Raw genomic sequence first — 27370 nt, 5'->3', positions numbered from 1 at the left:
TTAGTTTGCAGGACATTTATTAACTATAATGTGAAAGTTGAATTAAGCAGTTCCTTTTTCTATCACAAAATGGGGTTGATGAGCATGCTGACCTCCCCAAACTGCCAGGAAGCACAAAGAATGTTGGGAACTGTAGTTGATGACTGGGTTCTTTCAACAATCTGTATTGACCAGGGCTGGAGCTACAAGCCCCAAACAGAGCCATCTAGGTTGAGAGAAGGATATAAAAATAAAAGCCCTGGAAACTGAGGGATCTTTTCTGGGAATCATCGGGCACAGTCACAAGCAGGACAGCTCGAGTGTGTGGTAAGAGAGACACAGAGGTCCAGTCATGCCTCCCATTTCTGCTCAGTCATTAGAGATGAGCTGTACCCAGCTTTGCCGTTCGGGTGTTCGCCCGCTCCTGTCCAATATCCACGAGAGATTAGGCACTGCCGCATCTCCTGCTGGTCATCGGCTAGCCCGTTGCTGACCCACTACGCTGCTTGAGAAATGCAGTGCACATGACACATGGTAACTTTCAGGATGCTGGATGCATGGATTCCAATGGCGGATGGGTGTTTTTTTTTTTTTTTTTTAAACACTGATTTAGAGCCAGAGGCTCTAATAGGCTTCAAAATAGGGTGGGTTTGTGGCACAGAGAATGAGCCCACCCAATAAATATTCGTTATTTTAACACCAATCCTCCTCCCGGCTATTCAGGATGCCAAGGAGGATGCCTGAGGCTTGATGCCCGCCGCCTGATGCGCGCCACTTGATGCTACTGCCCTGATGCCCACCACCTCTGCCCAATGCCCGACACTTGCCACCTAAATGGGCTAAGACAGTGAGCGGGCATGGGGGGGGGGCTTGGGGGTTTGAGGTGCCGCCGGCAGCTGAAGGGGAGTGGCTGTTTGCCACCCCACCCCCCCCCAAAAAAAAAACAGCCGTCACTGGTTCAGGGTGATCCACCGTCCACCCTCTGGGCTACACAGCAAACACCCTATACTTCGCCAGTTGCCGTACAGTCACAGCCATAGGGAACCCAAGGGGGACATACACCATATCCAGGGTGATCCATCCCCCACCCCATTAGGCTATGCAACACACATCCTACATTATGGAACATGAAAACTTCAGATCGGCAGCACACCCACACGGGAAGTAAAGTAGAAAGTCTTTATTGAAGCATTAATATAATAAAAGGAATGGATGGGTACAGGCAGGGGAAATGCAGGTAGGTTGATGCGTTTCACACTGTAAAAGTGCTTTGTCAAAACCATTTGACCTGCATTTCCCCTGCCTGTACCCATCCATTGCTTTTATTATATTTATGCTTCAATAGAGACTTTCTACTTTACTTCCTGTGTGGGTGTGCTGCCGATCCGAAGTTTTCCTGTTCCATGATTTCTGCTGCAGTGGCAGGGCGTGCACCCCACCTCACAGAACCCACCGTGGAGTGTTACCGATTGTATCACCTGTGAGCAGTGGTCTCTTTTCTTTACACATCCTACATCACTTCAGCCCTGCTGCACAGTGTTGGCCTTAGAGGTAGGCATTGCATCTTCTGAGACCCACCATCCACTCTTTACTCTTACCCTTTACACTTCACCAGCCTGTTCGCCATCTTCCTTAAGTTACCACCTGACCCAGTACACCACAGGCATCATATCAGGCCAATCTTGTCCTTTGTCAAGCTGCCATGGTGAGATCAGCATACTATTTTCACTGCCACCATCTACCAACATTACCCAAGGTACTGGTGAGAAGGTCATTGACCAACGCACAGAGGTCAGGAGTATGCAGCGCAAAAAACGCAGATTATCAGGAGTACATAAGCACAGAGTGCAAAGGTCAGGAGAATGCAACACAAAAAGCACATTGGGTCAGGGAGTACGTAACAAACATAGTGCAAGGGTCAGTTTTACACAATGCACAGAGTAGAGGACCTGGAGTATACAATTCACAGTGTGCAGGGGGCAGGAGAAGGTAACATCAGGACTATGCAACACACAAGCAATGTGCAGAAGACAACCAACCCCCCCTCAGTACAGATCTCTCCTTAGCCCCCAGAACCAAATATCCCCTCCCTGGTACAGATTCTCCCAATATAATTCTCTACCCCATCCCCAGTACAGCTCTGCACTCCACAGAGGAGTCGTTTAGGGTATCCTCCACAAGCTTTGAACTGTGGATGGCTTTGCAGTGGCAGTACTTAAAAATGAAAAGCAAAAGAAAAAATGGTGGACAGCTGCAGCACCAGGAGCCAGGGCACCCCACTCTAGAGGCGGGAAACATGACACAAGTGCCCGGGCACTAGCGACACCTATGGCAGAGGGGACCTGTTTCCATTACAACTTCAAAGGTGGGGTTTACTCTCATTTCAGATAGAAATTATTCTCACTTTGTGTTGGGCCTCTCAGATAGGAATTGGTGGGGAGTCTCCCCAGTGGACACACACCGCAACAAAACCTAAAAGGGGTATTAATACTTCCTCACTCTACCCAAAAACATCAAGAAATGTTTAGACTGGAGTTCCACATAAATCATAGATAACGTGTAAAAATGAGTGTAGACACAAAGGGAGAGGAAGTGTATTGTTTTCTGAATCTTCTGAATCACTTGGTCAAAATAAATATGTCATGGCTGGGCTCAGCCCTTCCTTCTCTGAGCTGGCCGCTCAGCTGTCGGCTAATTGCCAGCTCCTATCTCTCCACAGTGACTCTGCTGTTGATGATATCCTGCTCGTCAGTCCTGCCTACTTAAGCCGTCCAGTCCAGAGTATCTCTGCCTTTGCCTTGGTCAACATCACAGAAACGATCTCCTGCAATCCTGTTCAAGACTTGCTTTGCTGACATCCCTTCTGGCTCCGGATCCTGCTTGCTGTTCCACTACATTGATCCCTGACTTCTGGCTTGGCTGACTATCCGTTCCGGTTACTGAACTTTGGCAATGTTTTGACTAAGTTTGTTCTTTTTGTCTTTTATTATTAAACAAGTGTGATTTAACTGTACTTCTGTCTCGGCCTGATTTCATGGTTTCTGACAAAAGGGGAAAAGCCTGGAAAAAAAGTAAAATACAACTACTACATCTAAGGACCAATGAGGTGCAATATATTACATTTTCTAGGTGGGTTGATGGGAAGAGTTAGATATGATGCACTTTTTCCAAACCGTAGCCCCTGCAATGTTTGAATGAATATGCAAAGAAACACTCTGAATTTTTTTGCTTTGCAGTTTATTATATGTAAAAGAAATACAGGGTGTGTTCTCAAAATATACAAAATATCTATATATTGTCTACTCCATTAGCCATTTTTTACTGCAAAATAAATACAATAAAATATATTGCTCAGGTATAAAGCAGCCACCTCTAAGCCAAAACAGCATTGTGCAAAATGAGAGATAATCAAGACACATAGCGGCAAGCTTATCTTAGGTAGCGTTATATATGATGCAGCCAACACCATCCACAGAAAAAAAGAACTAGATACAAGATTCCTTCATAACTTCTCTCTGCTGAGAACATTGGGGGTGACGGTATGACAAAGTCTCATGGTGCCCAGGATGGTCGGTTCTCGGAGGGTTTACATCAGCTTCACCAAGATCCAGGAGAAGATCAGAGCAGACAAAGTCCAAGGCATGGAGAAACCTGGAACAACACACAAGAGATATTAGGAATGGAGCGGGAAGGGCTTCAACTCTCTATGGAAGATCTTCTGTTCGTGTACAATCCTATGTTTTCATTGCAGTTGCAATCTGTTGAAAGCCAACTTTTATAAAAGATTTTCATATTGAGAGAATTTAAAGTGTATGTCCAACCAAAGTTTACTTTTTAATTTTCGGATAAAATTAGAATGGGGCATCACTGAAGAGATTTACTGTTTGCCTTCAGACCGTCTCTCTCTCTCTCTCTCTCTCATTTGATAGCTTCAGTCAGCGCTGATAACACTATACTATAATGCTTTTATAATAAAACTAATATTGATAAATATTTACACTAATGCTAAATCTATGCATAAAAATATATGGGTGGATTAAAAACCCTTGGTCATTGTCATTGTTAGAATTAGGCAGGTGAAATGGGAAATTTTACATATCTCTATGGGTTTTTTTTATTATTTTATGACCAGTAACACAAATCTGTAAAGGCTCCAAAAGAGACAATATTGTTGCTTAGCATTTCTTAATTTGAGCAGTCTCAATACCTAAATATGTAATTCCTGTACAGCAGGGCTGAAGTGTGAGAGGGAGAAACAGCAGCTCAACAACTGAATTTCAATCATGTGTTTCATGCAAAAGTTAACAAGGAACATGCTTATAAGAGGAGAGAGCAAAATGAACAGCAGTGGCGGCCGCTCATGCAGGGCGCAGGGGTGCCGCCCCCCTAATCCGTGTGCCCTGCCCCTAATATACATACAGGGCACTGCACACATGGATTGCAATGTATTTTTTTTTTTTTAAAAACTAAATTAGAGCCCGAGGCTCTAATTGGCTTCAAAAAGGGTGGGCTCCGGGTGCAGAGCACTGCGCCTGGAGCCCACCCAGTTGTGTGAGATTAGTGGATTAATATTTGCTAATGTCTTCCTATTTCTCCTCCTGGCCAATCAGGAAAAGGGTCCTGAGACCCGATTGGCCGGTAGTCCTAAGACCTGATTGGCCGCAAGTCCTAAGTCCTGATTGGCCGGGAGGAGAAGCGACCGCCGGGACTCGGAAGGAGATACAGGGGGGGGGAATCATCGAAACCCCCAAAGCCGTGACCTGGATGGGGTAAGTGCGGGGCTGGTGAGGGGTCTGTGGTGGGCGACGGGCGAGCGATGCGGCGATCAAGCATCGGGGCAAGCGGCAATCAAAGGAGTGCTGGGGGGTGGTTGACTGGCTGAGGGGGGCCGCTCCCCACCACCAAGAAAATTGAGCACCAGCCGTCACTGGCGAACAGGCAAATGGTATAATCAGTGTTGCTACTGCTCCTTCACTGCCCAATCAGGAGTCGGGGTCAAGGAAAGGACAGCACTGTATTCCTAATTGTAATCCTCCTGGTTGTGCTGCGTAGACTGGTTGGACAGAATTACAAATCCTTCAGCAGGTAAAATAGCTCCTATATCTGTTTTTTTTATTTGTATATTTAGATGTGTTCCTGGAATTCAGCTTTAACCCCTTTCTGTTAAAAATAAAAGTTTAAGAAATGGATTTTCATGTTCATTGTTTTTCTTTTTTTTTTTTTATATGTACCACATTTTAATTTGATTTTGTAATAAATTTGTAATTTTTAACTGCTTTGTGTTGAGTGTGGACACTGTAAACATCCATTTCGTAGACTTAGTGTGATTCCAGATGTTGGTGTCCTCTGCTAGCCCAACTAGCCCCACCTTTTGGATTTTTGGTGAGCCAGCCCCGAAACCCAAGGCGGGGGGCTCCCGGTCATGAGGCACAGTGTTCTGCCGTACAGTGCTGATGTCACCAGGAGCCCATTCTACCAATTCCTAAATATAGGTTATTGACTGTAGATTGTCAATAACAGCTCGGTCACAGTTTTGGAGATGCCGGTGGAGACGCCGTCCACAACAAGACAGTGACACATATGTAGGGGCTGAATGTTGAGGTCCACCTGCCCTGCCCCCACATATAAGGGTATTGTTGCTGTAAAGGGGCTAAACATGTTACACAAGCGGAAGGGAGTTTAACAAAACACGTGGACACTCATTAAAATTAGAAGAAAAGAGGTTTAACCTTATACTACATAGAGCGTTCTTTACGGTAAGAGCGGTAAGGATGTGGAATTCCCTTCCACAGGCGGTGGTCTCAGCGGGGAGCATCAATAGATTAAAAAACTATTAGATAAGCACCCGAACTACCACAACATACAGGGATATACAATGTAATATCGATATATAATCACACACATAGGTTGGACTTGATGGACTTGTGTCTTTTTTCAACCTCACCTACTATGTAACTATGTAACTTTGAACCGTTAAAAGTAAGATTTTACTTACTGCTCGCAGAACTGATTCCAATAGTGCCATCAGCTGGAAATGGAAAAATATACATATGTATGTTAATTTGAGACTTCAACCAGACTTCACTGTAGGCTGAAATAATTGTGTAGTTTACACCATAGAAGTTAAATTAAGCATTCAGTACACACAGAGCAATAAAGACAATTTTTATTAGACCGGTGACGGGTTAGAACCTCTGCATGTTTTTACTGCCTTTTCCCATCTGGGTTGATTCTCCTTACTTCCTCCAGGGTGACAGGTGTCAAAACAGGAAGTGAGGGAAAATTCACCCCAAAGGGAACAAAGACAGCAGTTAATACTTGACAGAAACTTTAACAGTTTTGCCACATTATCCAAAACAAACAAAAAAAAAAGTTTTTTTTTTGGAGTTGGGCTTTAATAGATGTGACTGAAGGAACACAGAAAATGACTGTAGCAAAACTGTGACCATGAGATGACTTACCTGCATTCAAAAAGATTCCGACCCTTCCTGCAATGTCCTGGGAATCATCTGATTTGGATTGAGAGCTGCAGGTCTGTAAGGAAATAAAAGGAATTCAAACAGAAATTCCAGACAAGTGAAATTGATGAAGTAACTTCAAATTGTATCCGAGAAACACCCCAGCTATGCTAAAGTCACAACGTTCACTTCATGCTTCTCTATCTGTGTTATCCCCACAAAGGAAACAGTGGAGAATGCGGGCACACCAGGTTCTTCCATCACTCCAATGGTGAGACTTCCCTGGAATAGTTTACTTTCCCCCTCCACATTGGTTTCAGTCTCTTGAAGTCATATTCCCCAATCACCTATTTATTGTACATTGTATTACTTCATGTTCCTCTATCTGTGTTATCCCCACAATGGAAACAGTGGAGAATGCGGGCACACCAGGTTCTTCCATCACTCCAATGGTGAGACTTCCCTGGAATAGTTTACTTTCCCCCTCCACATTGGTTTCAGTCTCTTGAAGTCATATTCCCCAATCACCTATTTATTGTACATTGTATTACTTCATGTTCCTCTATCTGTGTTATCCCCACAATGGAAACAGTGGAGAATGCGGGCACACCAGGTTCTTCCATCACTCCAATGGTGAGACTTTTCTGCAATAGTTTCCCCATCCTCATTGGTTTCAGTCTTTTTAAGCCATATTCTCAATGACCTATTTATTCTACGGTACAATATGTCCTGGCAGCATGACACCATCAATTGTTTTTTCTAGGGATGAGCATGACACCATCAATTGTCTTTGTGAGGGATGAGCATTAAATCATCAATTGTCTTTGTCAGGAAAGGCTTCAGCATAGTACAGCTGCTGTTTCCAGGCGCACACGCATGCACCAGCCAAGAAGGAGCAGAACAGATGTGGGCAAACATGAGAACGCGTACACGAACGTGCATTCACGAGGGCACATCTTTTACCAGGGCTGGCGCCAAACGGCCTATTTAAACGGAGCTTCACCACTGGCTAATTGCTGTTTGGTCTACAGCGTTCTGTGTATGTTCCTGCTTCCTGTGTTTGACTCCTGATCTTGACCCGGCTTGCATCTTCTGTCCATTCCTGCTTGCTACCTGTTCTAAACCTTGCCCTTACCCCAGATTCTGTCTCTGCCTGCTGCCCCTGTTGATCCTGCATCCGTCGCTGACTCTGCCTGTGACCCGACTACGCTGTCTGCCGTTTATGCTTGATCTGCCCACCTGTTACCGACCTGGCTCGTCTAACCCCTCGTCCAGCTGCTACAGCTCCTTCAGTCCAGCTCAGCATCTTCAGGCACCTGTTTCCTGTTGTGCATGCACAGTTTGTCATCAACCAAGCTCCCCCAGTCTGCCTGCTGTCTTATCTGCCTGCTGTCAGCCATTCCTAGCTTGCTTCCTGTGGGTTCCCGGCTACTACCTGCACAGACTACTGGACTGATCCTAGGCGCTTTTTCCCCCGCCATGCTCCAGCGGCTATTGTCTCACCATCGGTGGCTCTCGAGCCAGAGCTGTATGAGAGGCCTTCCTCTGCACTTCAGGCTCACCCACCAGGTACGTGACAGTCTTTTTTTAGGGATCAGCATGACACCATCAATTGTCTTTGTTAGGGATGAGCTTGGGTTCAACCCAAACCCGAGCTCTTTCCTCATTAATGTTATAGCTGCAGCAAATGGGCAGAACTGTGGTGGGGGTGTCTCAGTATCAGAAGCCAACATAGGATTTAATTAGCCAGTTTTGTGTGGTGTTGGTCAATAATTCCGCTATCATGCTCATTACACACAATAAAACAGCAGCACATCAGGTAACCAGGAGGGAAGCTGGTATCTTTATGCTTGGTGGAGTGCATTTTTTTTTTTTTTGATCCATAAACACCTCCAAGAATCTTAACAAGGCCAAGCATTGATCATTTGGACAGCACAGTGGTTTGATTGTCAGAACTCTTGCCTTATAGCGTTAGGGACCTCAGTCTGAATACCAGCCACAGCCAGGACACTATCAGCATGGAGTTTGCATGTTCTACTTGTGTGGGTTTCCGCCAACAACTTGCTGGTAGGATAACTGCTCCTGTTTAAATTGTCCCTAGTATGTCTGCGTGTGTCAGCTCCTAGAGGGCAGGGACTGCTGTGAATGCACAGTGCGTAAACCGCAAAACCATCTTGTCAATTCATTAATGTTTTTTTGTCCTATTGTCCTATTTTTTTGTCCTAATTGTCCTATTTTTCTAAAAAAAAAAATCTTTTTACTCTTAGTGCTTACTGTGCCTGATATCAATAAATTCTCCTGAAGAAGCCAATTACCAAGGCGAAACATGTAGAGATTAAATCAGTCTGCACTTGTATCAGTACTGTACCTACTCTTTTGGATGTTTGTTTTTAACAATGTTATAATAAATTTCTACTTTTTTACCAATGATTTAGTTATGACTGTGCACCCTAAAAATCCCAAAATACACCCTCGAAATTTCTATTCACTACATAAGTTGTTGCCGATATTGAAATACCTGTTATAATAAATAAACCATTATGATCTGACAGCAATTTCCAGAAAACCACTTTACATAGTGATCAATGATAATTCTTGGACAAGTCATCTAAAATACAAATTGTACCTACAATGCATTGTACGTAAAAGCACATAAAAGTGAATAAAGCCCAACAATGCCCCACTTTAGCAGACCTCAGGTCTCAGTCAATGAACATGTAGACTTTCTTGTAATACCCACCAATTTTATGTGCAAGGACTCTGGTGGCCCCCAGTGGCGACTTGCTCCATTGGTCAGGGGGGCGCCAGACAGATCTGACCACAGACATCCCCTCTGTCACTACAGCCTGCCAGCCCGCCACCCCACACTAGTCCCCCCCTTCGCTCAAGCCCACCTCCGTACTCCATACCTACACCCCCCGCAGTCACCAGGTCGCTTGCTCGCTCACTTGCCCTCTGGCCCACCAGGCCCCTGTCAGCCCTGCACTTACCCCATGCAGGTCATGGCCGTGGTGGCAACTTCCCCCCTCCATCTCCTCCGTGCCCCGGCCATCGCTTCTCCTCCCAGCCAATAGGGTCTTCAGACTCCCAGCCAATGGGGTCTTAGGACCCCCGGTCAAGGGGGTCTTAGGACCCGCTTCCTGATTGGCCGGGTGGAGAAGCAGGAAGACATTAGTGAATATTAATTTGCTAATGTCACACAACAGGGTGAGCTCAGGGAGCAGGACTCTGCGCCCCGAGTCCACTCTTTTTTAAGCCAATTAGAGCCTCGGGGGGGGGGTGCGCCCCCAATGAGCAGCTGCCACTGGTGGCCCCTCATTACTCAGAAATAAGACTCTAGGAGAATTGTGTGTACATATGGCCAGGTCGCTGAGATCTGAGTTCTGGTCACCAGGAGGAAGGGAGGATTTTATCATGAACCTTATTATTGGACCACCAAATTCGTAAAAATGCTTTTCCTAATCCCAAAACCTAGCACCCTCAGGCTAGTGGCAGCTCATCCAGGGCTAGAAAATTCCTGGGGCTTTGAGGGCCCCGATTGTCTTCTTCAGGCACAGAAATCACAGAACATCCTCTATGTGTATGTTGAGTCTTACCGAGTTACAACTACCAATGCAGATCGCAACTTCCGCATAGAGGTAGACGCTGTTGGAATTGGCAATCTGGAAGACTTTCATAGCAAACCGAGCTTCAATTCCGACTCCATTATTGTTCACTGTTAGGAGGCCAGAACCTACACCGCTAGCTGGGCAACTGGATACAGAAAACACTCATCAGCTTTCAGTTACTGTAATCTAAAGATGAGAAACAATACTGGCACATACTATTAGAGCTGAACAATATATGGGGTGTGTTCATTATATCATTATATTATACTATATATTATAGGTGAAAAATACGTGAATTGCATTCATTATATTGTTCCCTATACTTGGCATTAAAAACTTGTAATATACATTTTAATTGGTGGAATCAATGTGCCATACCATACCACCATTGTGCCATACACACGAAATTAACCACTTGCCATCTGGGCCATTTCTGACACTTCGCTCCTACATGTAAAAATCAATTTTTTTTTTGCTAGAAAATTACTTAGAACCCCCAAACATTATATATATATATATATATATATATATATATATATATATATACGGTATATATTTTAGCAGAGACCCTATAGAATAAAATGGTGGGTGTTGCAATTATTCTTTGTCACACGGTATTTGCGCAGCGGTTTCTCAAACACAACTTTTTTGGGAAAAACATTTTTATGAATTAAAACAAAACAAAAAAACACTAAAATTAGCCTAATTTTTTTGTATACTGTGAAAGACGATGTTGCGCCGAGTAAATAGATACCTAACATGTCACGCTTCAAAATTGCATCTGTCCGTTGAATGGTGGCAAAGTGCTACCAGTTTAGAGTTACAGAGGAGGTCTGGTGATTTATTGCTTTCGCTCTGACATTCATGACAATACCTCACATGTGTGGTTCGATCGGCGTTTACATATGCATGTGGAAGTAACGTATGCGCGTAAGCACGGTGGGACGGGGCACTTTAAAAAACAATTATTTTTATTTATTTAATACAAAAATATGTTTTTTTTTTTTTTTTTTTTTTTACACTTTTTTTTGTACTAACTTTATTGCTATCACAAAGGATGAACAACGTCCCTTGTGATAGCAGGGACATGACAGGTCCTCTTTATGGAGATATTTGAGGTCTGTTAGACCCCCAAATCTCTCCTCTGGTCTCCCATGTAGTTGATCAGACCGGGATCGATCTGATCGGCTACTAACCTGGCCACCGGCGGCCAGGTAAACAAAGGGGCGGAACCGTAAGTGGCAAACTACTCATCGTGTCCGGTTTCCAGGGTTACAGAGAGAGGGGAACAATGTCAGTTCTTCTCACATCGCTCCCGCCCTCCGCGACCGGAGACCCCCGGGAGAGGTGGTGACGTCGGGGGGGGGGGGGAACTCCCTTTCGCCACCTTCAGAAGTGATCGAGTGGCTAGTTAGCCACTCAGATCACTTCTGCCAGATAGGTAATCGCTGGCTGAAGAGATCGATACCGGGATGATGCCTGTAGGTGCACCCACCATCCCCATATAACCACTGAAACCAGAAGACGTTCATGTACGCCCTGCTGGCGGGAAGTGGTTAAAACACGCACTGTGATATTTCTTCAACCCTCGGACACCCCTATATGATTTTTCTTTTCCTTGAAGCTTTTCCCATTGAGATGAATTAAATCCAATAGACATGAGCAATTTGTTTCGTTCCGAATTAGTTTTTAACAAATTTCGACAAATTCTTTAATTTGTTAATATACGAATTAACAAAAACACGTTTAACGAATTCTCCCAAATATTGGTAAATGAAAATATTTGAAAATTCATAAATTCGTAAATTAGAAAATTCGTAAACTTGTGAATTTGAAATGCGAAAACCTGAAAATTCGAAAATCTGAAATAATAACTAATAATATGTGTAACAAATATTTTCAAATCTTGTGACGTGTCAATGGTGCTCTACACCCCACGTGAAGAATTCAAAAATGTGGCGCTATCCTAAACACAATATTTGTGATAACACTATTTACAGTGCAAAATCCTAATCTAGTGAACACATTTTTACGAGTGTTAAAAGAATATATAAATAAAAAATGAAAAAATATCAAAATAAAAATAAATATGAAACACCCAATAAATACAATACCTAAAGTGACTCAGTGCTGACACTACTAACAAATTATATGTGTCAATCCTTCTCCAATTAATGAGTATATAACATAAAAACAAAATAGCACAGTGTACATATTATACATTGACTAAGTGACTAATATATAATGAATATAGTCTGTGAAAAATGCACACATATGTGTAAAAAGTCCGTGATAGTGATTCAATAAATCTCAACTGTGCCACAGCAAGTCCTTAATGTTTCTTGAAGTTTAATTGAACCTTCCACCACACCTCTGTGTTCAGTGTTCCCTCTCCCAATAGACAGTCTCTCACCAGCTCTCTCTGCCTCCACTTTCGTATGAGGCTACCAAGCATAGGAGTTTCCAGGCTACCAGTAGGGGTTAAGAATATTCCATCCAGAGATTCATTCCATATAAAAATGAAAAAGAACTCCCAATAGTGTGATAACGTAAAACTTTTAATATCGCACACTTCAAATAACACTTCAAAAGATCCGCTCACATTATGTAAACACTATAAAAGCACAGCAAAAATCCACGGCAATCTGCACACTGTAATACCAACACAGCAACCTGGATAATCATGGGATAGCTACAGGCGTAGCGAAACATGTCGGGGGCGTGGCCGAGCGAAGATTAAATACCGCATACCTAGTGACAGGAGGAAGCAATCTCTGAGGTTCGCCTATCAGGGGAGACGGTGGGTCCATTGGACGAGCAAGCGAGGAGAGGGTGAGAGAGACTTCTTCCACGTCAGCTGTGGCAGGGTCCGCCGTGACCGCATACCCCCTAGGAAGGCTTATCCAGGTTGCTGTGTTGGTATTACAGTGTGCAGATTGCCGTGGATTTTTGCTGTGCTTTTATAGTGTTTACATAATGTGAGTGGATCTTTTGAAGTGTTATTTGAAGTGTGCGATATTAAAAGTTTTACGTTATCACACTATTGGGAGTTCTTTTTCATTTTTATATGGAATGAATCTCTGGATGGAATATTCTTAACCCCTACTGGTAGCCTGGAAACTCCTATGCTTGGTAGCCTCATACGAAAGTGGAGGCAGAGAGAGCTGGTGAGAGACTGTCTATTGGTAGAGGGAACACTGAACACAGAGGTGTGGTGGAAGGTTCAATTAAACTTCAAGAAACATTAAGGACTTGCTGTGGCACAGTTGAGATTTATTGAATCACTATCACGGACTTTTTACACATATGTGTGCATTTTTCACAGACTATATTCATTATATATTAGTCACTTAGTCAATGTATAATATGTACACTGTGCTATTTTGTTTTTATGTTATATACTCATTAATTGGAGAAGGATTGACACATATAATTTGTTAGTAGTGTCAGCACTGAGTCACTTTAGGTATTGTATTTATTGGGTGTTTCATATTTATTTTTATTTTGATATTTTTTCATTTTTTATTTATATATTCTTTTAACACTCGTAAAAATGTGTTCACTAGATTAGGATTTTGCACTGTAAATAGTGTTATCACAAATATTGTGTTTAGGATAGCGCCACATTTTTGAATTCTTCACGTGGGGTGTAGAGCACCATTGACACGTCACAAGATTTGAAAATATTTGTTACACAGTTTATATTCACTAAGTGGCAGCTATAGCTAGGTTATACCAACTGTAGATAATCAGCATCTAGGTTGATTCTCCGAGGCGCAGTGGTGGTCAACTAAGTATAGGGTGGATATTATACCTAGAAGTACCGCTTATCAATAACTAATAATAATTTAACTATTATTAACTATTAAATTATAGGTATTGAAATTTCCTTTCAAATTTGACTGTTAGTGAATGTAACGAATACGAATTTATCCGAAGTTACGCATGCCGTATCCAAACGAATGGAACGTAACAAATTAATAATAATAAATAATAATAATAAAAACGTTTTATTATTTTTATTATTATTTATTATTAATTTGTTCCATTACATTCGTTTAGATGCGGCATTCATTAATTATTATAGGTATAGGAATTTCCTTTCAAATTTGGATGTTAGTGAACGTAACGAATATGAAGTTATCCGAAGTTACGAATTTTCTGAAATAAAGAATGCCGTATCTAAACGAATGGAATGGAACCAATTAATAATAAATAATAATAATAATAATACAAAGTTGTTATTATTGTTATTTATTATTATTAACTATTAATTTGTTCCTTTACATTCATTTAGATGCGGCATTCGTTATTTATTATAGGTATTGGAATTTCCTTTCAAATTTGGATGTTAGTGAACGTAACGAATGCAAATTATCCGAAGTTACCAATTATCCGAAATAACGAATGCCGCATCTAAACGAATGGACTAGAAGGAATTATTAATAAATAATAATAATAAAAAGTTATTATTATTGTTATTTATTATTAATAATTATTAATTTGTTCCATTTCATTCGTTAAGATGCGACATTCTTTATTTATTATAGGTATTGGAATTTCCTTTCAAATTTGTTTGTTTGCAAATGCAACGAATACAAATTTATCCAAAGTTACGAATTATCCTAAATAATGAATGCCGCATCTAAACGAATGGAATGTAATGAATTAATAATAATAAATAACAATAATAATACAAACTTTTTATTATTATTATTATTACTATTAATAATAATTAGTTCCATTCCATTCGTTTAGAGGCGCCATTTGTTATTTATTATACATATTGGAATTTCCTTTCAAATTTGGCTGTTAGTGAACGTAACGAATATGAAGTTATCCGAAGTTACGAACTATCCGAAATAATGAATGCCGCATCTAAACAAATGGAACGGAACAAATTAATAATAATAAATAATAATACTACTACTAATAATAATCAAAAGTTTTTATTATTATTATTGCTATTTATTATTATTAATTTGTTACGTTCCATTCGTTTAGATGCGGCGTTCGTTATTTCAGATGATTCGTAACTTCGGATAAAATCATATTCGTTACGTTGGCTAACAGACAAGTTTGAAAGGAAATTCCAATATCTATAATTTAATAGTTAGTTATTCTTACAAATTTTCAGATTTTCTTTCTTATTTTCGAATTTATGAATTTCTGAATTTACGAATTACGATCATAACGAATGACCCAAATTGCTAACCAGTGTACTGTGTACTTACTCGTTCTGAAGAAGATAGTACTGGAGGGAGGTTGAATTGTCAGGAGAGGCATACAGATTCACGACTTTAAAATTTAAGGTGTTGGCGTTCAGATCTGGTATGAAGACTGAAATGTAGATGGTATCCTCCACATACAAGGGGTCAGATTCTTTGAGAGGGGTCAGATACTTGTTATCTGTATAGGCCACCATGTAGACTGAATAAGTTCCATTTGCTATAGAGCTGGGTATTATTGTGATCCTGGAAAAATAAACACACAACAAAAGGTTACCTACTTGCAGACCCGGCCTTTTTTCTCATACTTTTGTTTACATGTAAAAAAAAAAAAAAAAAAAAATCAGTATTTTTTTGCAAGATAATGAGTTAGAACCCCCAAACATTATATATTTTTTAAAGCAGAGGCCCTAGAGAATAAAATGGTGGGTTTTGCCATTTTTTTATGCCACATGGTATTTGCAAAGAGGTTTTGCAAAAGCCATTATATTGGAATAAATACACTTTTTTTAAAATTTTAATGTTAAAAATACACAATACATAACCCAATTTTTTGGGTAAAATCTAAAAGATGGTGTTACGCTGAGTAAATAGATGCCAAACATGTCACGCTTTAAAATTGCGCATGCCCGGTGCAATGGCGACAAATGATGTAAATTTTACTATCCATGTGCGACGCTTTAAAAGCCTTTCTAGGTTACAAATTTAGATTTACACAGGAGGTCTGGTGCTAGAATTGCTACCCATGATCTGACGTTCACTGTGATACCTCACGTGTGAGACAATCGCTGTTTGCCTGCGTGTGGGAAAACGAATGCTTTTGATGTTTTTGAAATGGCGCCGTTGATATCCAGGTAAACCAGAAGTGATGCCCCGTGGCAGGGGACATACTGAAAAACTGAATACTAAAGAGTTTTATGAACCCTGCAGCACTGAAGAGGAGGGAAGGTAGGGGAGAGGAGTCATAAAAACTCTTCTCTTGAAAGGTCATTTCTTCTCAATTTGACGGGGTCGCTTGAAAACACTTGGCCCGGATTTCTTACACCCATGTATTCTCAGAGAGTTGAGCTCGGTTACATTTAGCTTTTGTTTCTAATTTATTAAGGCTTAGGACAAGGGGTTTAACCCAACTTTGGGTTTTAACCTAACTTTTAACCTGTTATCTTTAATAGAGTTAATGTATATTATTCTATAGGATTTTCTTCTGTATATTTTTTAAGATCGTTTAATTTTGACATGTAGCGTTGTAGGGTGAGGTGGAAGAAACCATGCAGCGTGGCAGAGGATGTACTGAAACACTGATTGCCAAAGTCTTATGAAGGCTGCACCACTGAACTAGAGAGAAGGTAGGTGATACGGGCCATAAAAACTCTTCTCTTGCCGGGTCATTTCTTCTTGATTTGATAGGATTGCTTGAAAACACTTGGCCCGGATTTCTTACACCCATGTACCCTCAGAGAGTTGAGCTCAGGTATATCTAGGTTTTGTTTCTAATTTATTAAAGCTTGGCACAATGGGTGTAACCCCTTTTCTTTTGTGAATGTGTAATGCTGACGTGCTAGTTAACCCTATAAGATTTGTTTTGTAATGTAATATATGTACACCCATGTATCCTCAGAGAGCTGAGCTCAGTTATATCTAAGTTTTTGTCCCTTATTTACTGATGTTTGTCACAAGCAGTGGCGGCTGGTGGGTTGTTCTTTGGGGGGGCAAACAAACAACACCCCCCGGTGGCATGGCACGGCACTGAAACAGCACCCCCCCTGCGGGCGGTGGTCAAGCACCTACCCGCTCGTGTGGCAAGGCTGGGATGTCCTCTCCTGCAGTGTGGGCAGTGGCCGTGGCAGCTCCGGTGTCCCCTCCTCCAGCTTCCTCCACTGTGTGTCTCCTCTTCAGCCAAAGCGCTAGGCATCCAATAGGATTGCCTGGCGCTTTGGCCAATCGGGAAACAAGACTCACAGACCTGCCTCCTGACTGGCAGGGAGGAACTTTAGTGTGATAATAGTGAAAATTCATTCACTATCATCACACAACTGGGTGGGTTAGGAGCGCAATTCTCTGTGCTCCGAGCCCACCCTTTTTTGAAGCCTATTAGAGCCTCTGATCAGGTGCTTCAACCCCCCCCCCACCGCATTGGAATCCATGGTCCGGCACCACTGATATGTAGATCAGGGGGCCGGACGCATGGATAGGGGAGGCGGTGGCCGTGCACCATCTATGGACGGGCAGCCACTGGTCACAAGGCCACTTTAAAAAAGGGATTGAGGTCTTCAACTAGTAACTACAGACCTGTAAGTTTAGCATCTACTGTAGAGAAGATATTTGAAGGTTTGCTAGAATGGGATGTCCTAAGAGATAGCCAGCATGTATTAATAATAATTACCCAAGTATTGGGTGTAGTGTCATATTGAGACTGGTATTCAAACGCAGCGCGTAGGTGCAGGAAATATTCATGACAGCGTCATTTATTGTTTGAATTGGATTCGTCTTGGCAAACATAAGCAGATGATTTGTGTATGTGACGTGGGTTGAATTTACCTGTAGAGAGAGGAAGCACAGAAGTCATTAGAGAGGGTCAGGAAATTTACCGCCATACAGTAATCTGCACAATAGCATATAGTTACTATTAGGCTTACATTAGGTTCACACTTATGGGAATCGGATGGGGGTTCCCCCCCCATCCAATTTGCATGCCAGGAGACCGTGGCCGGCTCTCAATGCAGCCAGTTCACACAGCTCAGGGGTGGCCCGCGGTCCGCATTGGAAAAGGGTCCCCTGCTGGGACCCGTGGCTGCATCAGTGTGAACCCAACCTTAATGTCAGTGTATTCTCTGACAAGAAAAAAAAGAAAGTGTTCCAGTTTTGTTAAATCAGAACTCCAGCCAAAAACAACTAGATCTATATGAATATTCCATAAAAAAGATAACAGGAATGCAAGTTTTGCCACAACGTTGAACTTCATTCCAGAGATTTACGTGCCCACCACCCACTTCCTCTGAGCCCCGGTCATCCTGGACCTGCCCCCAGCCTGTGACTGGACAGTAAAAGGAGAAGCATATGACTTATGAGCTCATCCCTCTGTCACTCTGCTCTCTCCTCCCATCAGCATGTTTGATGTCATACACATAAAGTGGATTCTTGTGCTGCTTCTCTTCCTCCCAGTCTGAGCTCTGCTGTATAGGGACTGACAGAGGTTACATTGGGGGTACTTATATTGCTTGTATTTAAAACAAAATACATTTAATGATCTAATAATGAACACAGAACTGTGTTATTTGTGTCATTTATTTCTGCCTGGAGTTCAGTTCCTGTTTGTGGGTGTCTCCATGATCTAGCCAGTCGCTAAGGAGACACCCATTCATACACACAGCACCCAGCAAGCCATGCCCCTGCTCCCTCCTCCCAAACAGCTGCAGGAGCCAATCACAACCCTTCCTTCAGTATCTCATCTACAACCAGGAAGTTCGGGGAATAATGCAGACTTGAAGGACCTATTGGAGGTGACAAGAGACACCAGGTAAGTGAGGACAGGAGGGTTGTAATTATACTGGGGCATTTTTTTAAATCAATACTGTGAATGCATTAGGGTAAAACAAACACTTAGGGGTATGGTGCTAGTTTAATGTGTTCTGCCAAGCCTGGGGTAGGGGGCAACATTTATTTTAAAAATGTGCAGAGGGTAAAACAATCTTCTGGGGACAAAGACAACAATAAAAAAACATGACAAGGGTTCTACACCTCTATTCCATGCAAAATCTAAATGAAAACATTTTTGTCTATAGAGACTTTATTGTATCTGTTTTTACTTCTCTTGTATAACAAACAGTCAGGAGAACTTACCACAGCTTCAGTGTTACAGTCAGAGGATATCAATGGACGGTGAAGGGTCAGCTCTGATGTTCCACCTACAACCTCCCTTACTGCCCAACAATTGGGGTTGGTGCTGTTCAGCCTCACATTGGATGTATTATAACCATGTGCTTCCAACCAACATTTTGAGACTTGTATATTGAAATATGCTTCATTACATGTAAAATTTGAAGATGGAAAACTTCCTGAAAAAAAAAGTAAACTCATTCAGTATTTCTGAGATGAGAAGGTGACGGTGACATGATTGATGTACATTATACACTATAGGGGTTTTCTATATATACCCACTTTAGGGTGGCAAGAGTGACTAGAAATCTACAGTAGAATCAGAGTTAAAGGCCAATTAAACTTCCAGATTGATTGTTGGTAGTCAATGTAGTTCCCCCTTACATTGGTTTTCAGTGTAGTCACCCCTTAGATTGATGGTCAGTATAGCCCTCCCTTACATTGATGATCAGTGTAGTGCCCCCTTACATTGATGGTCAGTGTAGTCCCCCTTACATTGATGATCAGTGTAGTGCCCCCTTACATTGGTGATCAGTGTAGTGCCCCCTTACATTGATGGTCAATGTAATGCCCCCTTACATTGATGGTCAGTGTAGTGCCCCTTACATTGATGGTCAGTGTAGTGCCCCCTTACATTGATGATCAGTGTAGTGCCCCCTTACATTGATGGTCAGTGTAATTCCCATTACATTGATGGTCAGTGTAGTGCCCCCTTACATTGATGGTCAGTGTAGTGCCCCCCTTACATTGATGGTCAGTATAGTGTCTCCTTACATTGATGGTCAGTGTAATGCCCCCTTACATTGATGGTCAGTGTAGTGCCCCCTTACATTGATGATCAGTGTAGTGGCCCCTTACATTGATGATCAGTGTAGTGCCCCCTTACATTGATGATCAGTGTAGTGCCCCTTACATTGATGATCAGTGTAGTGCCCCCTTACATTGATGATCAGTGTAGTGCCCCCTTACATTGATGGTCAGTGTAGTTCCCCCTTACATTGATGGTCAGTGTAGTGCCCCCTTACATTGACGATCAGTGTAGTGCCCCCTTACATTGATGATCAGTGTAGTGCCCCTTACATTGATGATCAGTGTAGTGCCCCCTTACATTGATGGTCAGTGTAGTGCCCCCTTACATTGATGATCAGTGTAGTGCCCCCTTACATTGATGGTCAGTGTAGTGCCCCCTTACATTGATGGTCAGTGTAGTGCCCCCTTACATTGATGGTCAGTGTAGTGTCTCCTTACATTGATGGTCAGTGTAGTGTCTCCTTACATTGATGGTCAGTGTAGTACTCCCTTACATTGATGATCAGTGTAGTGCCCCCTTACATTGATGGTCAGTGTAGTGTCTCCTTACATTGATGGTCAGTGTAGTGTCTCCTTACATTGATGGTCAGTGTAGTGTCTCCTTACATTGATGGTCAGTGTAATGCTCGTTACATTGATGGTCAGTGTAGTGCCCCCTTACATTGATGGTCAGTGTAGTGCCCCCTTACATTGATGGTCAGTGTAGTGCCCCCTTACATTGGTGATCAGTGTAGTGCCCCCCTTACATTGATGATCAGTGTAGTGCCCCCTTACATTGGTGATCAGTGTAGTGCCCCCCTTACATTGATGATCAGTGTAGTGTCCCCTTACATTGATGATCAGTGTAGTGTCCCCTTACATTGATGATCAGTGTAGTGTCCCCTTACATTGATGATCAGTGTAGTGTCCCCTTACATTGATGATCAGTGTAGTGCCCCCCTTACATTGATGATCAGTGTAGTGTCCCCTTACATTGATGATCAGTGTAGTGTCCCCTTACATTGATGATCAGTGTAGTGTCCCCTTACATTGATGATCAGTGTAGTGCCCCCTTACATTAATAATCAGTGTAGTGCCCCCCTTACATTGATGGTCAGTGTAGTGTCTCCTTACATTGATGATCAGTGTAGTGCCCCCCTTACATTGATGGTCAGTGTAGTGCCCCCTTACATTGATGATCTGTGTAGTGCCCCCTTACATTGATGATCAGTGTAGTGCCCCCTTACATTGATGGTCGGTGTAGTGCCCCCTTACATTGATGATCAGTGTAGTGCCCCCTTACATTGATGATCAGTGTAGTGCCCCCTTACATTGATGATCAGTGTAGTGCCCCCTTACATTGATGATCAGTGTAGTCCCCATATACATTGGTGGTCAGTGCAGTCACCCTTTAGATTGAAGGTCTCTATAGTCCCCTCTTACACTGATGATCAATGTAGCCCACCATTATATTGTTGCTCAGTGTAGGGCCCCTGTTGATTGTTGGTCAGTGTAGTCCCCCCTAGGTTTGTAGTCAGTGTAGTGCCCTCTTTCATTGATGGTTGGTGTAGTGCCCTTTTACATTGGTGGTCAGTATAGTTCCCTTTCTGTCCATTGTATTATAGCATACCATACCTGCATTTTTATAGAGAGTTGTATTGCACTGGCAGGCTGTACTATTAATACAATACTCATCATTAGCACAGGTCTCAGTTCCGCAGGATGCAGATGCAGCGACTGCAGAAACAGAAAACATAGACATTAAAGTACAACTAAAGGCGCCTGCCTAGCAGTCTAAACAGATCATGTATCAAGTTGCTATATCATGCAGAAGCCACATAAACTAAAAGAAAACTTTCTTCCCCTTCCCTGATGGAGCCAAATCCTCCATCATTTGTGTCTCATACTCTCCCCCCACCAGGGCACTGCAGCTCACATTGGGAGGGGTTCAGCAACAGAGCCAGGGAGGCCAATCCAGAAAGCAGGGCTGGGTGTGGCCAGGTGCCAGATTGACAAGCTACAGGCTTGTGAATCAGCAGTGACCATACTGGTAGCCACTCCCTCTGCAACATATTCTCCTCCCACCGTATTACAATCAGGCACAGGCTACATGAAAGTGACAACTCTGCTCTGAATTCAGGAGCAATGCAGCATTGTCACCCATCACAGGAAGGGGCAGGGCTTCACCGTCAGGATCTACAAATGTTTTTGGGACTTGGAAGGGGGAACTAGGAAAAAACTGGAAATGCAAATGCATTTACAATACAGTGCTGCGTATTTTAATTGGAGGTCATAGTCTCAGCTCTTGATTGGATAGATTGATAGCAGCGCAGCCATTGGCTCCTGCTGCTGTCAATCAAATCCAATGATGCGGGCACCGGGTGGGCGGGGCCGAGTTATACATTTGGCTGCTATGGACGCTGAATGATGGACTCGGGAGCGCGCCCGCAAGGTAACCCCCCCAGAGAGCGCTTCTCCTAGGGGGTTATCTGATGTGGGGAGGAGTCGCAAGAGCCGCCAAGGGACCCCAGAAGACGCTCCAGAAGACGAGGATGGGGGCCACTCTGTGCAAAACAAGCTGCACAGTGGAGGTAAGTATGACATGTTTCTTTTTTTTTTTTAATAATCAAAGCTTTACAATCACTTTAAATATACAGTTCAATAAATATTTGCATCTGTTCAATAAGTGTAAAAAATATCCATTGATTGTGCCAGAAATCTTGTGAGCTGATAACTTCCTGAGCTCTCTGTCTCTGCTGACTGTTATTAGTTACAAGGAAACATTTTATTTTTTGGGATTCGATACATTGTTAATGTTTCTTTGGTATTTTGATGTTTTTCAATAATGAGAAACAAACTAAACCCAAACAATGACTGATCACTATTACACATCCCTGAATTCATACAATGTAATGTTTCAAAATGACAAATTGTGACTTTCTTGTATTTTGTTGAATTGTTATCACATATTCTAGTTACATTATTTCAATTATTAACCATATTCAAGAATAATCAATGTCCTTGTTTGCCAGTAATAAAAATCGTAATGATAAATGCTTTCTTTCTCGCTGTCTATCCGTGTCATACTATACCTCCATCCCATCTTTTTTTAGTGCACAAAATCTATTACCAATGGCTGCCTATAAAGGCACCATGTCTTTGCTTAAAGTATTTGTAACCCGAACAATGAATGCTTCTTATTTGATCGCTTTTAGTCTGGTAAATATACCACTCAAAGCATTTTGTTACATCTGTTACAAAAGAAAAAAATATATATGTTACATCTGCTAACCTCTTGCTTACCGGGCACCTAAACTCCCCTCCTGCCCAGACCAAGTTTCAGCTTTTAGCGCTGTCAGTCTTTGAATAACAATTGCGCGATCATACAACACTGTACTCATTTTACATTTTTATTTTTCCCACAAATAGAGCTTTCTTTTGGTGGTATTTGATCACCTCTGTGTTTTTTATTTTTTGTTAAAAACATTTAAAAATACATATTAAAAAAAAAAAAATCCAAAACCGATTTATATTTTTCTAATAAATTTTGCAAACAGGTAATTTTTCTCCTTCATTGATGTCCGCTGATAAGGCTGCACTAAAGGGCACTGATAGGCTGCACTGATGGGCACTGATAAGGCGACATTGATGGGCACTGATAAGGCGGTATACTTATGGGCACTAATAGGCAGCACTGGTGGGCACTGATGAGGTGGCACTGGTGGGCACTGATAAGGTGGCATTGGTGGGCACTGATAGATGGCATTGTTGGGCACTGAGATGTGGCACTGATGGGTGGCACTGATGGGTGGCACTAAAGGGCATTGATAGGTGGCACTGAAAGGCACTAATAGGTGGCACTGATAGCTGTCACTGATAGCTGGCACTGATGGGCACTGATGGGTGGCAGTGATGGGCACTGAAGGGTGGAAGTGATGGGCACTGGTAGGTGACACTGATAGGCAGCACTGCTAGGTGGCACTGATGAGGCACTGATTGGCACCACTGGTGGGCATTGATAGGTGGCACTTGTGGGCACTGATAGGTGGCACCGATTGCTGGCACTTACGTACTGTGGACACTGATTCGTGGCACTGTGGGCACTGATTCATGGCACTGGCAGGCAGTACTAGTGAGCACATATGAGATGGCTTCACCTCTTCCTCTTCGAGACCGATGTTCTTTTAAACAGAAGCCGGTGATTGGCTTTTTTTCTCCTCACGCTGTCAGTGTGAGAAGAAAAAAAAAATTATCAATCTTCTGTTTACAACATGTGATCGGCTGTCATTGGCTGACAGCTGATCATGTGGTAAGGGGCTGGGATCGGCCCCTTACTCGGATCTGTGATCACCCGAGTCTCATTGACCCAGGTGATCATAGCGCTCGCTGCGCACGCCCTTCAGGTGGGCGTGGCGAGCCTGCAAAGGGGAGGACGTCTATCGAAGGCCTCCCGGCAAAGCAGATCCGCACTGTAGCCGTCATTCAGCTATAGCACGGATCTGGAGCAGTTAATCTTGTCAAAAATCCAGTGCTGTCCAGTGTACTGTGCACTTGTTGTCCTGGGGTGATAATGTTGCTCCTTCATTTAGTTATCACAAGAAGGGTGTTACTGGCAGGATCAACAGGTGAAAATAAGAGAAAAAAAAGTCTGAAAGGAAATAAACGAATGCAGCCACATTTAAGGACTAGTATGCTGCAATTTATAAATATTCAGGTTTAGATATATTTAATTAGAGAATCTCTCTCTCTGAACAATTGCTGTCCCTGTATTCCAGATGTGTTAATATAAGATAAAAAGGAGATAAACTTCACTCACCTGCCATGGCAGCGCACAGTACAGATAGAAGTAGTGTTGTCTTCATGGTTATCAAGGACCCTAGAAAATGAATCCTATATGAGCAACCAATTTCAATCAAACAAGAAAAAGAAAAAAAAATCCTAAAGAGTTTCGCAATATTTTTATAATATAGTTTGAGGCCGGGTTCACACTATTGCGATGTCAGACACCGCATGTGATTCGCACCCCCTTGCTGTGCAGATCACATGCGATGTCTGTGCGATGGGAATTCAGCCAAACAGATTGTATGGCTGAATTTGCATCACATTTGGGAAAAAAAATGGTATGCGATCGCATTCCTGCACCATTTCACAGTTCACACTGCAATCTAAGGACTGATCTGGGGGTGTCATTAACCTTGTATTGGCACCCGCAGCGGTTCGCATAGGGCAGTGTGAACTGACTGCGAGAGACATGCGATGCGGGAATCGGCACTGGAATCACGTTGAACAGCCTGACTGATTCTTTTTATGCAGTAAACCCCAACTAAAACAAGATAAATGCAAAGAAAACAAAAAACATCTATCTATCTATCTATCTATCTATCTATCTATCTATCTATCTATCTATCTATCTATCTATCTATCTATCTATCTATCTATCTATCTATCTATCTAGGATCAGCACACATCTATCTATCTTCCAAAGTCAGCCATTCCGGGAACAATAAAAGACAAAGAATGATCATGATAACCAACCAACTAACATTCTCAAGATGAAGAGTCACCAATGGCAGCCTCCATCGTTTAATCATTACATTCCCCCCCTTAAGGAAATTGTACAATCAATTTGTAAAATGTATGCGCAGCCTTAGAAAATGATAGCTTTTAATTGATGGTCTGCCATGAGTTGTAAATAACTTAGAAATCAAAGTTTTATGCTAACAGACAAATGGTGGTGTGGAAATGTCCTTGGTCAGCAAGAGGCTTCCAACAGCTTGATGTTCTTCCAACAAATTAGTTGTCAGTTGAGCTTTGCTACCTTTAAGGAAAGGCAGTTGGACTGTGGCGGTGGTTCTGTGTACAATTACATACTGATAACTCATATATACTCATCAGTCCTGTTGGAATGCCCTTCATCTATCTTGCCAAGAAAGTAGAAAGTAATAGGTAAGGTGACGTGAGGTGCCTCACCCAGGCAGGACTTAGCCCCGAGCTGTCACAGTTTAACTTTAAAGCAATTCTCACTGGCCGATGGATTTTTTCTGGAGGAATTTATTATTTATAGCTGGAACGAAGCGTCACCTATAGTTCTATCACAAAGTAATCTTTCAACTTTCAATTACTTCTTTAAAACCCGACTCTAACTCCAGACAGGTTTTTATTTCTCATATTTGAAATTTAGTGGGCAAAATCTATTAACAACTGTCTATAAAGGCAATAAGCCTTTGAAAGCACCATTTCTTACTTGTTACTTTTGGGTCTTTACAAAATAGGAGATCAGGTTTTTGAGGTACCAAAAAACACATTTTATTGTATCACAAATAGATTTAAAGTTGCACAAGATCATATATGAAGGGCTGACAATGGATGGTGATAGACCTCCGTATAGTGCATTCCACATACTACTGACCAGCTACAGGTACAGTAGATAAGATGACTAGAATTAATATGATACACAAATGTGTCAATATGTAGCTATTTCCATATCATAGTGCTGGTGATCTAGTGGAATGGGGCGCATTGACATATTTCACAAGAATTTTTACTTTCTCAAGTGTTTATTGGAGGTGTATGCTTGGTGATTGTTTGCCAGGCACCACTGATAAGACCATAACACCTCCCACTGGGGCATACAGGGGCACCAAAGGAAAAAGCAGAACACTGGAACCTTTAGGCAACCTGAAAAACCCAAGAGCACCCCTAAAAATATCCCCTTTGATAACCTATTATACAGGTATTGCATAATAACATCAATCTAGTTGGATACCTTGATGTGTCCATGCTTACTCTATTCACTTAATAAGTCATTCCAAGTTGCCTAGAAGCTCCTATTCTATTTCATCACCAACGTTGAAATAATTACATTGTAGCTGATCTCTGTATCGTAGTAAATCTAATCATCTTACATAGATACAGTTGGTCAGTGGTATGTGGGATGGAAGTCAGTTAAGCTTTGATGGAGGTCCAGCACCAACAATTTAGTCAGTGCTTTATATATGATCTTATGTGTCTTTATATCTATTTGTGATACAATAAAATTTCAACATTTGTTTTTATACATTTTTCTGGTGATTTTGTACTTCAAATGTCTGATCTCTTATTTTGTAAAGATTCTTGTACATTTACAGATGTGCTATCTTACTTTACCATTTTACCTGGTATACCCCATACAATATTTCTACTTTGGGTCTTTTAAAGTGTTTGTTAACCTAAAAAAAACAAAAATAGATCCTGCTCCCATAAAGCATTTTACACAGCACAGTGCTTGTGCTGTGTAATTTGGCCCCCTGTATCACCTAAAAAAAAAACCTGGCTGATCCTGCCTAGTTCTGCCCTCCCCCCTGTAAACTGTCCAGGGTTTATCATGGCTGCTGAGCCCTGACACCGTGGTCTGTTTACGTGCCTCCATCATCCGCCCTGCTCTGTCCTTCTC

The 27370-nt window shown here is 42.1% G+C and overlaps 1 protein-coding gene across 1 annotated transcript; it reads right to left on the bottom strand.

The window, feature by feature from the left end:
• Window positions 1–3565: 3565 nt before the first annotated feature.
• On the bottom strand, window positions 3566–24800 carry LOC141109919 (pancreatic secretory granule membrane major glycoprotein GP2-like). The gene is made up of 9 exons (XM_073601173.1): window positions 24755–24800; window positions 21574–21675; window positions 19114–19328; window positions 17657–17811; window positions 15280–15519; window positions 10034–10190; window positions 6441–6513; window positions 5975–6007; window positions 3566–3630 (listed from the first exon to the last, which is right to left on the bottom strand). The coding sequence occupies exons 1-9, from the start codon at window positions 24798–24800 to the stop codon at window positions 3566–3568; spliced, it is 1086 nt and encodes a 361-aa protein (XP_073457274.1).
• Between the last annotated feature and the right edge of the window lie 2570 nt (window positions 24801–27370).

The sequence above is a fragment of the Aquarana catesbeiana genome, linkage group LG10, assembly GCF_042186555.1.
Source record: "Aquarana catesbeiana isolate 2022-GZ linkage group LG10, ASM4218655v1, whole genome shotgun sequence".
NCBI classification, from domain to species: domain Eukaryota; kingdom Metazoa; phylum Chordata; class Amphibia; order Anura; family Ranidae; genus Aquarana; species Aquarana catesbeiana.
The sequence above is the reverse complement of the archived record's forward strand: the minus strand, read 5'-3'. Positions and strand labels throughout refer to the sequence as shown.